The following is a 13,184-nucleotide window of genomic DNA, read 5'->3' as shown; positions in this document are numbered from 1 at the left end:
TAAGCGGTTCACCTAAAGGGAGAGAGGGTGGCGTAACAGCCCTGGAAGGAGGTCTGGAAATGAGAGTATCATGAAAGAAGAGTCCTTGTGAGCAACTGCAAGAGAGGATGTCTACAGTAGGTGTCTGTTCAGCTGATTCCCACGCCAGACCCAAGTGCGCCCCGGGGCAAGCAGAGTGTCCGATGGACCGCAACAAGTTTCGTTTGTCAGACAACGTTTGTATTCTTCAGCCAAGCAAATCACATCCCGGGCTGCGTTAGGCGGGGTCAAAGAATGGTTCAGGTCAGACGTGCTCACTACAGCGGAGGGGTACTCACCACCACACCTAAAATTGGGCACCCCGCAAATCAGCGCATTCATTTCTTGTCCATAATTATAGCCTAGTTTCTTCCGACTCGCTCGTTTGTAAGCTGACCATGGAAACCACAGCTAAATCCCCGGGTCGAATACTGCCCTTGGAGACAAGCGGCTGTGGGAATACAAAGATGACTCCGTGATCAGGGATATAAATGAATGATCTCGAGTTCTGCTACTCAAGGGGACATTTTTTCGGGAGATGAAGGGGTATCGCCGTCTTCTACTAAATCCGACGACAGGATGGGTATCTCGTCCTCCGAGCCCTTGATTCGTGCATATCTCTCTCTCCTCAACAGTGCCGTTTCGTGTGTTTCGAGAATCATCTCATCCGTTACTGAACGAGATACCAATTCCATGTGTGGAAGTTCGGGCTCGTCCAAATCCGACAGCCCGTCAGTGCCATTTTCCTCGCCCTCATCTTCACTGTCGGCGATCTCGATGATTTTCCTTTTTTTAGACAGTATGGGCATCTCACCTTGGTTTCGCTGGGAAAGTTCCGCCGGGAGAAGCGGGACGTCGTCTTCCTTGTCAGTACTGAATAGCTTGGCCTCCTCATCGGAATTAGCACCCCCAAGTGCTTCGCCAGGTGAAGAGGCTGGGTTCAGTTGGCAGAGGCCCTTGGACAAGATAGCAAATGGGACTGGATTCGTGCAAAGGTCTTTCCAGGCCATTCGCTGGACCTCCGCGTACCGCAAACCCGGAGACTCGGTCCCCAGTATATCGATGAATTGTCCATCATCGGCGAAATCCCGGTAGAGCATGATTCGGGTATGGACAGCGGAATCCCAAGCATGGCTGGTCAATGCCGCTTTCAGAGTCGCCCGGTTACGATTTCGCAAGCTCGTCGTCGTGTTGGTCAAGACCAGAATGGCAATGTTTTTGATGGCGGCCATTTTTGACATTGCAGCGCCGAGATTTTCTATAATCTGAAAGCGTTTCGACACGGCTTGCTTGTCGAACTTCTCTTTCACAGCCGCCGGCGCGGAGGCCTTGATATTTCTTGGATTTCGCGAAAATGACCCAAGGAGGAGGTTGGAGAGGTCATCAACCACAATTAAACACGTTTTTGACGAGGGGAAGGAGTGAGGAGGGTGCAAAAATACTGTCAACAGACGAGGAAGCGTGTAAGCGTGCAGGCGGGTAAACTTGTCGTCCAGAAGTAACTCAGTGTCCAGAGGCTCTGGTGGTGATGAACGGACTTCCGCATCTCTGGGAATAGTGTACGAGCTCATCATGTCGTCCAATCTTTCTTCGATGAAGGGAGAACCTGTGTCGACCCACAGGACATGGGATTGTTTGTGGCTGGAGTGAATCGCATTGACAGCAGTTTGCAAGCCGAAGGTGGTCTTGCCTACCCCTGGTGGCCCGTAGACTTCAGTAACATGGCCCCTTTGAATTCCAGGTGTGGCAATTGAGAGCCTATTGCTTCCGTTGGCAAGGATTGTATCAAGCACTGGGAGACTACAGGAAATTCCTTTACATTTGGCGGATATGTTCTGTAGTGCTTCAATGGCGGAAACCGTCGGTAGTCGATGCTGGGATGGTGAGGTTGAGAAGTTGTGGATATCTGCTTTCTGGTCCTGCATTGTTGCGCCTTATAGGCATGTCGAAGTCGCGCTACTGGATGATGAATTCTATGTTGACGTGCTGGCGAGTTCATGGCGAGATGTTTGTTGAACTGTAATGGACTCAATGGTTACGGTCTACGTCGGTCGCGATGGCCATTGTCTTCACAGTATGACGCTAGAAGCAGGTCGTGTTTTCGGAGCCTCATCATGACATTCAAACAGCTCGTCAGACGGCCAACGGCCCCGCCAAGCAAGGGCGGAGCACAGCACAAACCTCGCTCCTGCGTAAACGGTTGATCCATCCTAGTTGTATACCCCTTGTTACGTTACAATGGCCACCTCAAGAGCATAGAGTTGCAAGCCATTTGGATTATTCTGGCTCGTCATCGTTGATGCTCCTTCTTCACCGCCTATGGAGCTCGTCAAATTTTGTCTATGCCCATAACTGACTGCCTCTAAGAGCGATCAACACCATCATGGACCCAACTGCTGTCATCGTCCCAACGGTCTTGCTTGCAATGACAATAATTTTTTCTTTGACAGGCATGGAGGGAGCGCCTTTCGCCGCGAGGCCACAAATAGCTGGCGCCTGCCGGGCCTTCTAATGTTAGTGACGAGGGAATGGACGACAATCCTGCCGAGCTCACAGACGTAGCAAACGGACCACTCACTCCAGAGCCGGAACCCAAGGCTCTCTTATTTATCCTATTAAGTCCTGCGCCTGTGTCAAGCTGAACATCGCCGAAGTGAACGCAGCTGGATTCAGATGGGACCGAAAGACTGGGTCTTATCAAGCCAGAAATTTGGCTTTTGAATCCGACTGCCAAGAAGTCGGTCTAGGCTGGATGGCGGTGAGACATCCTACATATTACCGATTGGGCGCTATGTGTTGCTTTTGCACCTTGTATGGCTCACCATTTCCCCTGAACAAAAGTCATTTCGTGTTCCGCTTGTACCCGGGGATAATCACAGGTATCCCATAGAACATGTCACGGTTTGGAGAGACCACGCGAAACGGTTGAATTACGGCGTTCGCCTGCTCAACGATGCTCTATCTTTCATCAAAGCCTCAAATCCTCAAAACTCTGTTGAGGATCGACCCAGAGGCCTAGCGAGAAGGTATTTCGTTGTGCGCCCGGGAAAGCTCAGCTTTACTACCAGCCAGTGGTAGGTTTTGCTGACGCAAACCCTGTACATCTTCTGAACATCGCATCGATCCGCGATATTGCAGCAAGAATCAAACAGGAACACCCTCGCTTTAGGGCGAGAAGGTTTCGTGGGAATACTGTAATATAAGGACCTGATGCATACAGCGAAGATGACTGGAAAAAGATACGGATCGGAAATCACAACTTCTTCTGGGCTTGCCATACGGTTCGGTGCAGATTGTCCAACGTCAATCCCGACACTGCTGTGAACATCCTTTCGAACCCGACAAAACGCTCAAGTCCTTCAGGTGTAGAGATGAGGGTGATGCGCTTAATACTCGTTTTGGACTTCGACTGGGGCCAGCAGAAGCTTGCACCCTTTGTATTCAAAATGGGGACTAGGTTGAGATCTTTGAATGAGGTCAATACAGGTTCATCAAGCAATGATGGCATAGGCACGGTCTTTCCACGGTCCAAGCATTGCGAATTACCGAGGCCGAGGGGTTCTGGGCTGGTTGACCTGGTGACGTACTTTGAAAACTCACCCTTGGCATCGCTTACAAAGTCTTCCCATTATTAAAGAACCCGCCCATCTGGGTCCTCGTCTGTTGAGAGTGAATGACAGAGCCACAGAACGGCGTCTTGGATTTGTACCAGTTCCCGCAAACGTGGCGTATCTTGCTAGGTTGGTTTATTAGCCACACCTCGCCACCCAGGCCGCCCGGCTTTTGTTTATATTAAGAGGATGTTGAGCTGTAGATGTAGGTCGGAGTTGACGGTTATCCCAGCCACGACTGCGAATGATATTGACGGTCATGCCTCACCTCCAGAAGGATTTTCAACTCTCGCAGAGTTTATCCCGAGAAGGAATAGCGCCCTCTTGCGACCAAATGATTGCCAATGAAATTCTCAGGATTGTGTGGAGAAGATGTGTTCATTGGTGGCCATGGGCAGGGTGATTGCTTGTGTAGTATTCAGAAATGAAATCGGCTTTGCGCGATGCTAGAAATACAGCATATAAGGAACGAGATTTTCACTTAAAGCCGAGAAGATTGAGCTCATCGCACAACTGAATACTACACGGCACTCTCCCCTTCCACATTACGCAGGGAGGAATCACAGGCGACTGACGACTCCAGTGATGGCAGCCCCGAGAGTTGTTGTTGTAACCGGTGAGTGTTATCATTGTCGCTTGATTTGAGAGCGTTGTTCTTTGCGCATGAGGCTGAGACTGAGACTGAGACAGGAGGCAACAACGGTATCGGCTACGAGACGGTCAAGGCACTTCTGGAATCCAACCAGCCATATCGTGTCCTCATGGGCAGTCGCTCTCTGGAGAAGGCCGAGCTCGCGATTGAGAAACTACACAATGAGTGTCATGGATTAGTCAATACGGTCGAGGCACTCCAAGTCGATCTGAACAACGATGCGTCAATTGAGACGGCATTCAATCACGTCAGGACCAAGATGGGACACATTGATGCACTCATTAACAATGCCGGTACGCTATCTCGTGTGGCTCATTTGCTTCCAAACCAAGCTAGTTCCAACACCAATAGGAGCGACATTTGATCTCGCATTTCTGGCTGGTGAGGTCTCTCTCCGTGATTGTTTCATGAAGGCCTACAACGTCAACGTTGCCGGTACAAACGTCCTGACTTGGACGTTCATGCCTCTCTTACTCAAATCTTCCGACCCTCGTTTGATCTTCGTGACAGGTCTTTCCAACGTCACACAGGCAAGCAAATCCTATTTTCCCACGCCTCCCCAACCTGCTGGGTGGCCGAAGAAGATCGCTTTTGAGACTATCGGGTATCGATGCAGTAAGACGGCACTGAACATGTTGATGGTTGACTGGAATCACAAGTTGAAAGCAGACGGAGTCAAGGTTTGGGCCGTTGGGCCAGGTTTCTTGGAAACTGACCTGGGGAATGCTCGGCATTTGGCAAAGGAAATGGGCGCGAAGCATCCCAGCGTCGGTGGACAATTCATCAGAAGTGTTGTGGAGGGAGCAAGAGATGACGATGTGGGAAAAATCGTGGTGAAGGATGGCATTTCGGATTTCTGAATCCGGGCAAGCAGACCATGAACAGGACCCTACAAGGGATCACTAAGCAGATGCCGCTGGTGTGCTTTGCCTGGCGGAAGTAATTTGCTTGAAGATCGGTTAATACTTTTCCTGCATCGCCGCCCGCGCTGCGCTCAGACTATCGCCTTCTTCAGACACGATTCCTGTCTCCTTATGATGTTCTTCAACTGCCACATCCTTTGCACGAGAGTGGGCAAGATGGCTTCCCTGCCCATGACCAGCGTGGTGGTGGTGGTCATCTCCGACACCGCCATGAGCTCCCACATGAAGTGCTTCATACTGGCGGTGTTTCTCTTCAAAGCGATATTCGGTTCCCCTCATCTCGGCCAGACCGTGCTGGGCGATTTCTCTATTTCTCTCCTCGCCCTCTTGTTTGTGGAAGATTCTGTCAAGAGCTTCCATGGCGCCCCCGCGGAGAACGTCACCTGCGCCGTGGACGCCGTGAAGCCCAGATCTGATATCTTCAACGATGTTTTGGGCCGTCTGATGCAGGTTTTCAGCCATTTTGTACCGTTTTCTTGTTGCTTCGGTCAATGTTTAACTTCTCTGCGGGTGGAATAGGGAGCAGTTGGGCGCAGTAGCACATACCGCGCAGCCTGGCTAGGCATCGCTACTTGTACTCCGAGCACAGAAGGCCAGCTGGATGTTGCCGGATGGAGAAATGCAAACGTGAGCATGACGTAGTCATCAGGAGAGTCACGAACTGGCTAGCGGCACCGCAGCTGGAAGAAATTTGCACAGTCTGACCGGATGTCCCTCGCTACCAAAACGAAGAGGAAGAGATAAGTGTATCCAAATTTCGCATTAACCTACGATTTTCATCTCACGCTTGAGAAATAGATCTATCTATCTCCCTTTCACACAATCTAGGTCGATCTGAAGTAGCGACCTTCTAGCGACTTTACCCTTGTCGAGACTGGTTGACCCGTTGTATCAGGGCAGGAATAGCTAGGTGCGCTAAGACGGTCAGACTGAGAGCGATTTCTTGACCTCGAGAAAGTCGCGGCATCGTCCGGAGTAATTGGCATATAAATTATCTCAACGCTCGCGTGCACAGCAGCACGTTGGCCCAAACTTCGATTGCGGATTGGTGATTTCCGCCACATGCCAGCTCTCGATCCACTATGCATCGCCGGATTGTGTGTCGTCAGTTTAACCATATTGCAAGTATGTGATAGCTTCCCGGACGGTTCCGAAGCCTCCGTCGTTGTGCATGCTTCCGATTTAGTTCCAAGTCGCGCCATGAGACGCCGCGTACACCCAGAAGACAATTCACTTATTTATCTTAGCACGAGAGAATCACGACAGTATCAAAATAGCTCGATGACGTTGGTGCATCTGCCAGCATAGCAGGCACAAACCTCCACATAGGTCATTGGATCATGTTGGCATTACTGCTGGCGGTGCTAGAATGCTATAGTAACACAACAACTTTCAGCTATTGAGGGGGGAAGACTGTCGTCGTTGTCTTTCAGTATTGCTACCACTATCCGTTATTGAATATTTTTCTACATACAACTTATACTATGCCTGTAGCGATTTCTCTCTGTAACGCAGTTCGGTCTTCATTTGCGATGTATATTGGAACTCTATAAACCCCAGACATCATCAAGGATATTCTCAGACTCTCATGAGTGAGACTTCATATCCCTGGCCTATTGTAAGCGTTGACAGGTCCCGCTGGCTCGCTCTAAAATCTGTTGGCAATCCTGTCCGCAATGCTGCTGCGGCGGCGACCGCCGTGAACAGCCTCACTTTGCCTGCGGATAGTTTCCACAAACTCTCTGTCATTGTCAACATGACCATCAAACGACCAAAGTGAAGGGCACGGGCCGATCTTGCGGCGGAAGATAGTGGTCTTGATCCACCATGGCAAAACGGTGCCTACTTGATGCTTGATGAATGTTCGGGTGGGAATAGCAAAGATATAATCCAGCTCCTCCTGGGGGGCGAATGTTAGAAATGTTATCGAACAAGGCGAGGAGCACAAACTTACCAAGGTCCTTTGCTTGGTTTCTGGCAGGAAGAGGAAAATCATGACAAGCGCACAGATGTTGAGGCCTGCATAGAATCCGAATGCACCCGTTGGAGTCATGGCTGAAAGCATTCTCGGGAAAGTGATTGAGAGCACAGCAGCCCAAAACAAGCAGGTTGCCACGGCCCAGGCCATACCAACCTCACGGTGGGAAAGAGGGAAAACCTCGGCGGAGTATGTGAACGGCACAGGACCTTCGCCTGGCGAGTAGAATGCCGCAAACTGTCCGCATGTTAGTGTGCCATGTTTCTTGGCGACGAAAGCTTTCCGAACATACCAAGTAAATGAAGAGGGCGACCAGACCCAGATGTGCCGAGCTTGAATCGGGAATCAAATAGCAAAGGCCAGCAGCAAGCAATGTCCAAGCCATCTGAGGGAAAGTGAACAGCAGAAGTGACCGGCGACCAAACGTGTCAATGGTCCAGATGGCAGGCCAAGCGAATACAAAGTTCACCAATCCAAAACCCCAGGAGGCCAGAAGTGAGTCTGTGACGGAAGCACCGGCCTCCGAGAATACGGTGGAGCTGTAAAAGGCGATGATGTTGACTGTGCATGGATCAGTACATGCTGCAATGTAAGGACTGACTTCACCTACTCCCGCACATCTGTTGTGCAATCATGACAGTGAAAGATGCCAGCGTGGCACGACGAACTCGTGGAATGGTGAACAGCTGTATGAAGCGTGTCACGTAGTTGGTTTTCTTCTTGACCAGGCTGGCTTCCATGCGGAGTTGAGCATAGATGTAGTACAGATCACGGGCGGCTTGAAGTTCGGTGTTCCGGAGGCGCTTGAGTGATCTGAAGGCATTGCGATACTTGCCCTTCTTGATGTACCAACGAGGAGATTCTGGGTGCTGTCAGTCATGTATCCGTTGTAAGATTTATTGGTGACGGACCTGGGCAGAAGTAAACTCCTATAAGAAGAGGCAAGGCAGGGAGCAGGGCAGAGCCAAACTGCAGGCGCCATGATATAGATCCAGTGTCCTTGACGGCAAGATTGGCGCAAGTGCCCAAGAAAATACCGAACGCGGTCCACATCTGCCAACTCATGACCAGGCCACCTCGGACTGATGCAGGCGCATTTTCTGCGCTGAAAATCGGGACTGTTGAGCCTTTGCAGCCCATACCAATGCCTAGTAAGAGTCGGGTGACAAGAAGTTGATCCCATGCTGTGTAAAGTCAGAAAGTATTCCATGCGAAGGCCGACTCTGTACTTACTTTGTGCGACAGCGGAACCAATCGGGCTCAAGAAGCAGAAGACAGCAGATACAAAGATGGTTCCCCTTCGGCCAAAGAAGTTGTTGAGCGGATCGGAGCACCAACAACCACTGAGAGAGGTCAATATTTTTGCTTGCTAATTGTCAATGAAAGACCACACTTACAGGAATGCTGAGGCAATGTATGGCCCGGCATTGATCAGGCCTTGATACCATTGATTGCGAGCGGCGTTCGGGTTTGGTTGTCCATTCGCCAACAGGTCGCTGACGGGAATGCCCAAAGCTTCAGGGAAGGAGAGGTTGGCGCCGTTGGAGCCGGTTTGATCCCAGCCCTGAACAGCTGCGCCGATCGAACAAAGGATGATCGTGAAGTAGAGAGACTTTGGCTGGCGCCACTTATGCAAGACCTCATTGCGGATGGCTTCTTTCTCAGGCTCCGTCAGGCCTGGAACGCTCTCAAATGCTGGAGGATCCTTGGCGACGAGAGCGCCTCTCACGAGCAGGTCCGTCATGTCTGCGAAGTCATTGTTTCTAGAGAACTCTTCGACATCCTTGATGACTTCCTCGTTCGAGAGGTGAGCCAAAGGGTTTTTGATCCTATCGTGTTTCAGTCACAAAGAGCGCAGGTGGTGGGTCATTGACATACTTTGCTGTTGCGCTGTTCTCCAAGTCGATATAGGCTGTCTCGTGCTTTTCACCGACGTACTTTTCGTCGTCGCCACTGGGTCCAATCAACTAAACTGCTCTACAGGATTAGGCTGGTGAGTGCTTACCCGTTCGCAGCATCGTGCGTGATCTGAGGATCTTCGGATGCCATCTTGGTGCGTGTCGTGGCAGAGCAACTTATCAGGCCGATTGAAGAAGAGAAAAGAAAACATCAGCGGCTCACTGGGGTTTATTACTTCGACTGCCAACCCACATGCTCAAGCGGGGGCAGACAATCATCGCTCGTAAACTCCACCGGGTCCCAACGCGTGAACAGCAGGCCCCAGCTGGAGATACATGCTTTGTGACTGGCACGCGCAATGTCTCCCATGAGAAGTTGTCCAGCTTGCCCCGCAACCAAGGGACCGGTGTCTCCAGCCAACGATGCCCAAAGAGTACCTGTAAAGGGAGGTTGGTGGGCCTTGAGGGTCAAAGGTCTCCCATATCGCACTTCTTGTTGGTTGAATCACTCACATTTTCGCAACGAAAGGGCACACTTCGAGGTGATCCATCGGGACGGGTCCGGATCAGCGTTACAACGCGTTGAAGTCTCAGATGCGCAGATGACGATCGTGTGCACAAGAAACCCTTGGCTTCGGTGGATGATTGTCGTTGTCCGGTCTTGACTATCTTGGAAGCTCTGCCAATTGTAATTAAGCTTCCTTGGGGACCCCTGTGGTTTGGCGCGACGATCTTCACCTATATAGCAACCTTCGATCCTGCGCCGGCGGATAGGCGGCAGACCCGTCAAGCACACGACGACATTGTGCATATGGATCGCTAGCCACCATGGTCAGCGTGCCGTCGCGTATGTAAGGGTTTACTCCTAATTTAACAGATTACCCATGTCAAAGTGCGACTGGTGCTCGGTATATTGGGTCCAGCTTTTGTTCGATAGCGTAGCCTCCCTATCGTTAGGCCGCCAATAGCTGGGGCCGGTGGGTCAGGAATCCGCCACTGTGGCATCTATTGGCGCAATATTCCGGGGCACCCACGACCGCCCAATGTGGACAATGATGCTGCTTCTCCGGCTAGAATGCCGTCTTTCTACCGATCTGCTGCGTGTCACCGGCTGTGATTTGACTGTCCAACGTCGGCTGTAATACCCCTCGCCGACATGCAAAGCCGAACTTTTCAGCCCGATGAAACAAGAGAACTGGCTCGAGTATTGCCCGCATTTCGCGGGGAAAGACTGCCGCTAACGAACCCCTCCCCAGATTTTCACTGGTCCAGACTGCAGCGAACAACTTGTTACAAAGTTTCCCTCTGTGACGTCGTTGAAAATGTAGACTTTGACTGGCCTCTGATCGACGTCGCGACCACCGGTTTGGGAACCAGAATGAGAACCAGGCAATAGAATCCGATGACTAGACTTCTTACACGCAGATGGCGGGTTATAGCAACCTTCCAACGAATCATTGAGCAACAGCGTTGAACTCGGCCCCGTGCACCAGCCTCTTCGTACGCTACCAGCTAGAAGCGCAGAACCTGGATGTGTATCTTAGTCTGTGCGGTGGCCCGTAAAACTGAATGATTGTTACACGAACCTGGCCTTGCTTGGCTGCGCGGAAGTGTCATAAATTGAGCACTCTTTGGTGTTACCCAGACGTCGAAAAGCAAGTTAATCTCTGTATACCCTCGATCGAGATGCGGTTCGCCTGAGGATGTATACAGCTGTTGCGGCAGAATTTTGCGAGGGCCGAGAACTTTAACGGCAGATGCCGTCATCGTGCAGCTCTTCACCATCTCTTTTATACCACCTGCAGAAATGATGTATAATCGATGTTAGAGAATGCAAATTGAGTCAATGAAGGCGAGGGTACATATGCGCTGTAATAGGGCCCACGGTCCTCATGCTCATGTTTTAAAAGATGAGTCCAACAGCATCGCACGCTAATGACGATATCTCTCTCTACAGGGACTGTTTCGTCCAGTCGTGGACGACTGGGTTCCGACGTTAGCAAGTCATTTCGTGCCGAACTTTGTCTTAACTCCCGATTTTTTCGGATAGGTGTTTCCTTAGTCATCGGCTACGGAGTTTACACTCTCCCCGCGAATTCCATCGGATCTCGATCGTATTTGCTGGAGTTGAGTAGAACTTTCAACGTCCCATAAAGCGACACGGTTACAATACTTGCGAGAGTGTCCTTGTCCAAGCACTTAGCAGCCAGACCATTCACCCAGTGCTCATGTCCAGAACTAACTTCCCACCAATTCCAGAATGGTAGTCCTCCACCAATTCATTGAGCTTCGGAAACGGATAGGTTTTGATCTTTGCCTTGACTCCATGCTTGACACAGAAGTCAAACATGTCTCTCATGGCCTTGTTGGAGCCGATCAAGCTACCAACCACACGAATGCGACGAAATACCAGGTCATCCGCTGAAACATGGAAACCCTCTGGTGGGAAAGAAACCAGAACAAGAGACCGCCGTTCCTCAGTAGCTGCATTCCGTAGTCAAATGACTTCTGACTCTCTGGCAAAATTATCACCGCATCCAAACCCATCTCTGACGGATGTTTCCTGACGTCCTCTTTACCCATCTCCCGCTTGACATCTGCTGCGCTTTTGGCCGAAGCATCGACAATCGTAGCTCCCGTCTCCAAATTCCTTGCAAGTTCCAGCGCGTGTGGTGCTATGTCGATACCGATCGTGTTCAAGCCCATTCTGGTAGCAAACTGCAGACCCAAGTGTCCAAGTCCGCCTCCACACCCCATAATGCCAACTCTCTGACCAGGGTTGAGCTCGCATTTTCTCAGAGCTGCAAAGATCGTGAGGCCCGCGCACATGAGTGGCGCCGCTTCCACCGCCGTCATGCTGTCCGGAATGACGGCTACCTGTCTCGAATCGACGACGGCGTATTCTCGGAATCCGCCTGGTTTGCTACCTACACCAAGCCCACCACCAGCATTGGGGCAGTAGACAGAATAACCAGGCTTATCGGGGAGCGGGCCAGACGGATTTTGGCACTCAAGGCATCTCCCACAAACGTGATTACCACGGCCCGGGACAGCCACGCGGTCGCCAATTTTCAACCCGTGAGATGATGGCGTGCCAGCAAGACGGACGACAGTCCCTGCAAATTCGTGGCAGCCGATGTGTGGAAGTGGTGGCGGACGCATCTTGCCTGATGCCAGGACAGCATCGGTGTGGCAATATGAAGCCGCGTCCACTTTGATGAGGATGTCGTTTATATCCTCAACAACCGGTGTTGGGAGATCGCGGAGTTGGTAAGGCATATTGTATTGCTCAAGCACATGGGCTTTCATGGTTGTCGGTATTTCGTAGTTGGCCATCGTCTCGAAGGTTTCGCGCTTGTCAGCAACAGCAAAATTATGATCATGAAGTTTAATAGTTCTGCAGTAGATAACTGAAATCTAGACAAAAAGGTCAATAATATCGCGCCGGAGATGCTCCGGTGGGCGAGACTAAGTTATAAGGGCGCGCACTAAAGGTTTTGTATACGCTAATTTTTAGCGTTTCAACTGGTGGCCGCGGCTATTTATTTATAAGACGTGACTTATCACGCCCAGAAAAGCGTAGGATAGATCTATTGAGATTCTACTACTGTGCTCGATGGTACCCATCGATAGGTTCCATCAGATTCCAAAGGGCATTCCGTAGCCGCAATAACGCGCATAAAGTAAAAATATTTCTATTTTTCTTACTATTAATCGATAGATCTAGTTAAGCTAAGTATGTGACGGCAGGGCACATGTGAGATGGAGAAGACTCCAAGGATATATATTCCTATATAACGAGAGACTAAACTAAGGGAAAGAAGAAAGGAAGGAAGGAAGGAAAGGGTGCGACGCCACACTTTTATATAGTAACTACCCTTACTAAGGCGCTAGTATGTCAAGCCGCTCTTCCTATATGACCAATCAGAGACATACGCTTATCCCGTACCTCGTCCGGGATAACGTCGGCCCGTTACGGTTCGTCCGTACTTAGCACGGTGTTAATCGGTATAGGACATATCGTCGAGTTAGGTCAGATCTGGTTAGATCTAGTTAGATCTGGTCTATCTGTACTTACGGCTATAATATTACCCCCCTCTCTAG

General features: G+C 50.6%; 5 protein-coding genes across 5 annotated transcripts; 1 reads left to right on the top strand and 4 right to left on the bottom strand.

The window, feature by feature from the left end:
* Positions 1-533: 533 nt before the first annotated feature.
* On the bottom strand, positions 534-1,943 carry AYL99_04740 (hypothetical protein; the record flags this gene model as incomplete). The annotated part of the gene is made up of 1 exon (XM_018836252.1): positions 534-1,943. The coding sequence occupies one exon, from the start codon at positions 1,941-1,943 to the stop codon at positions 534-536; it is 1,410 nt and encodes a 469-aa protein (XP_018693105.1).
* Positions 1,944-4,214: 2,271 nt separating this feature from the next.
* On the top strand, positions 4,215-5,141 carry AYL99_04739 (hypothetical protein; the record flags this gene model as incomplete). The annotated part of the gene is made up of 3 exons (XM_018836251.1): positions 4,215-4,245; positions 4,320-4,574; positions 4,633-5,141. The coding sequence occupies 3 exons, from the start codon at positions 4,215-4,217 to the stop codon at positions 5,139-5,141; spliced, it is 795 nt and encodes a 264-aa protein (XP_018693104.1).
* A 99-nt stretch (positions 5,142-5,240) lies between these two features.
* AYL99_04738 (hypothetical protein) lies at positions 5,241-5,666 on the bottom strand (the record flags this gene model as incomplete). Its single annotated transcript, XM_018836250.1, has 1 exon — positions 5,241-5,666. One exon carries the CDS (start codon positions 5,664-5,666, stop codon positions 5,241-5,243), a length of 426 nt encoding a protein of 141 aa, XP_018693103.1.
* Positions 5,667-6,852: 1,186 nt separating this feature from the next.
* AYL99_04737 (hypothetical protein) lies at positions 6,853-9,231 on the bottom strand (the record flags this gene model as incomplete). The annotated part of the gene is made up of 9 exons (XM_018836249.1): positions 6,853-7,104; positions 7,159-7,419; positions 7,475-7,743; positions 7,793-8,044; positions 8,094-8,366; positions 8,416-8,525; positions 8,580-9,011; positions 9,061-9,135; positions 9,188-9,231. The coding sequence occupies 9 exons, from the start codon at positions 9,229-9,231 to the stop codon at positions 6,853-6,855; spliced, it is 1,968 nt and encodes a 655-aa protein (XP_018693102.1).
* Positions 9,232-11,456: 2,225 nt separating this feature from the next.
* AYL99_04736 (hypothetical protein) lies at positions 11,457-12,416 on the bottom strand (the record flags this gene model as incomplete). Its single annotated transcript, XM_018836248.1, has 1 exon — positions 11,457-12,416. The coding sequence occupies one exon, from the start codon at positions 12,414-12,416 to the stop codon at positions 11,457-11,459; it is 960 nt and encodes a 319-aa protein (XP_018693101.1).
* Positions 12,417-13,184: the final 768 nt, after the last annotated feature.

The sequence above is a fragment of the Fonsecaea erecta genome, assembly GCF_001651985.1.
Source record: "Fonsecaea erecta strain CBS 125763 chromosome Unknown Scaff4, whole genome shotgun sequence".
NCBI lineage: Eukaryota > Fungi > Ascomycota > Eurotiomycetes > Chaetothyriales > Herpotrichiellaceae > Fonsecaea > Fonsecaea erecta.
Note: the sequence above shows the minus strand (reverse complement) of the source record. Positions and strands in the feature narration are given on the sequence as shown.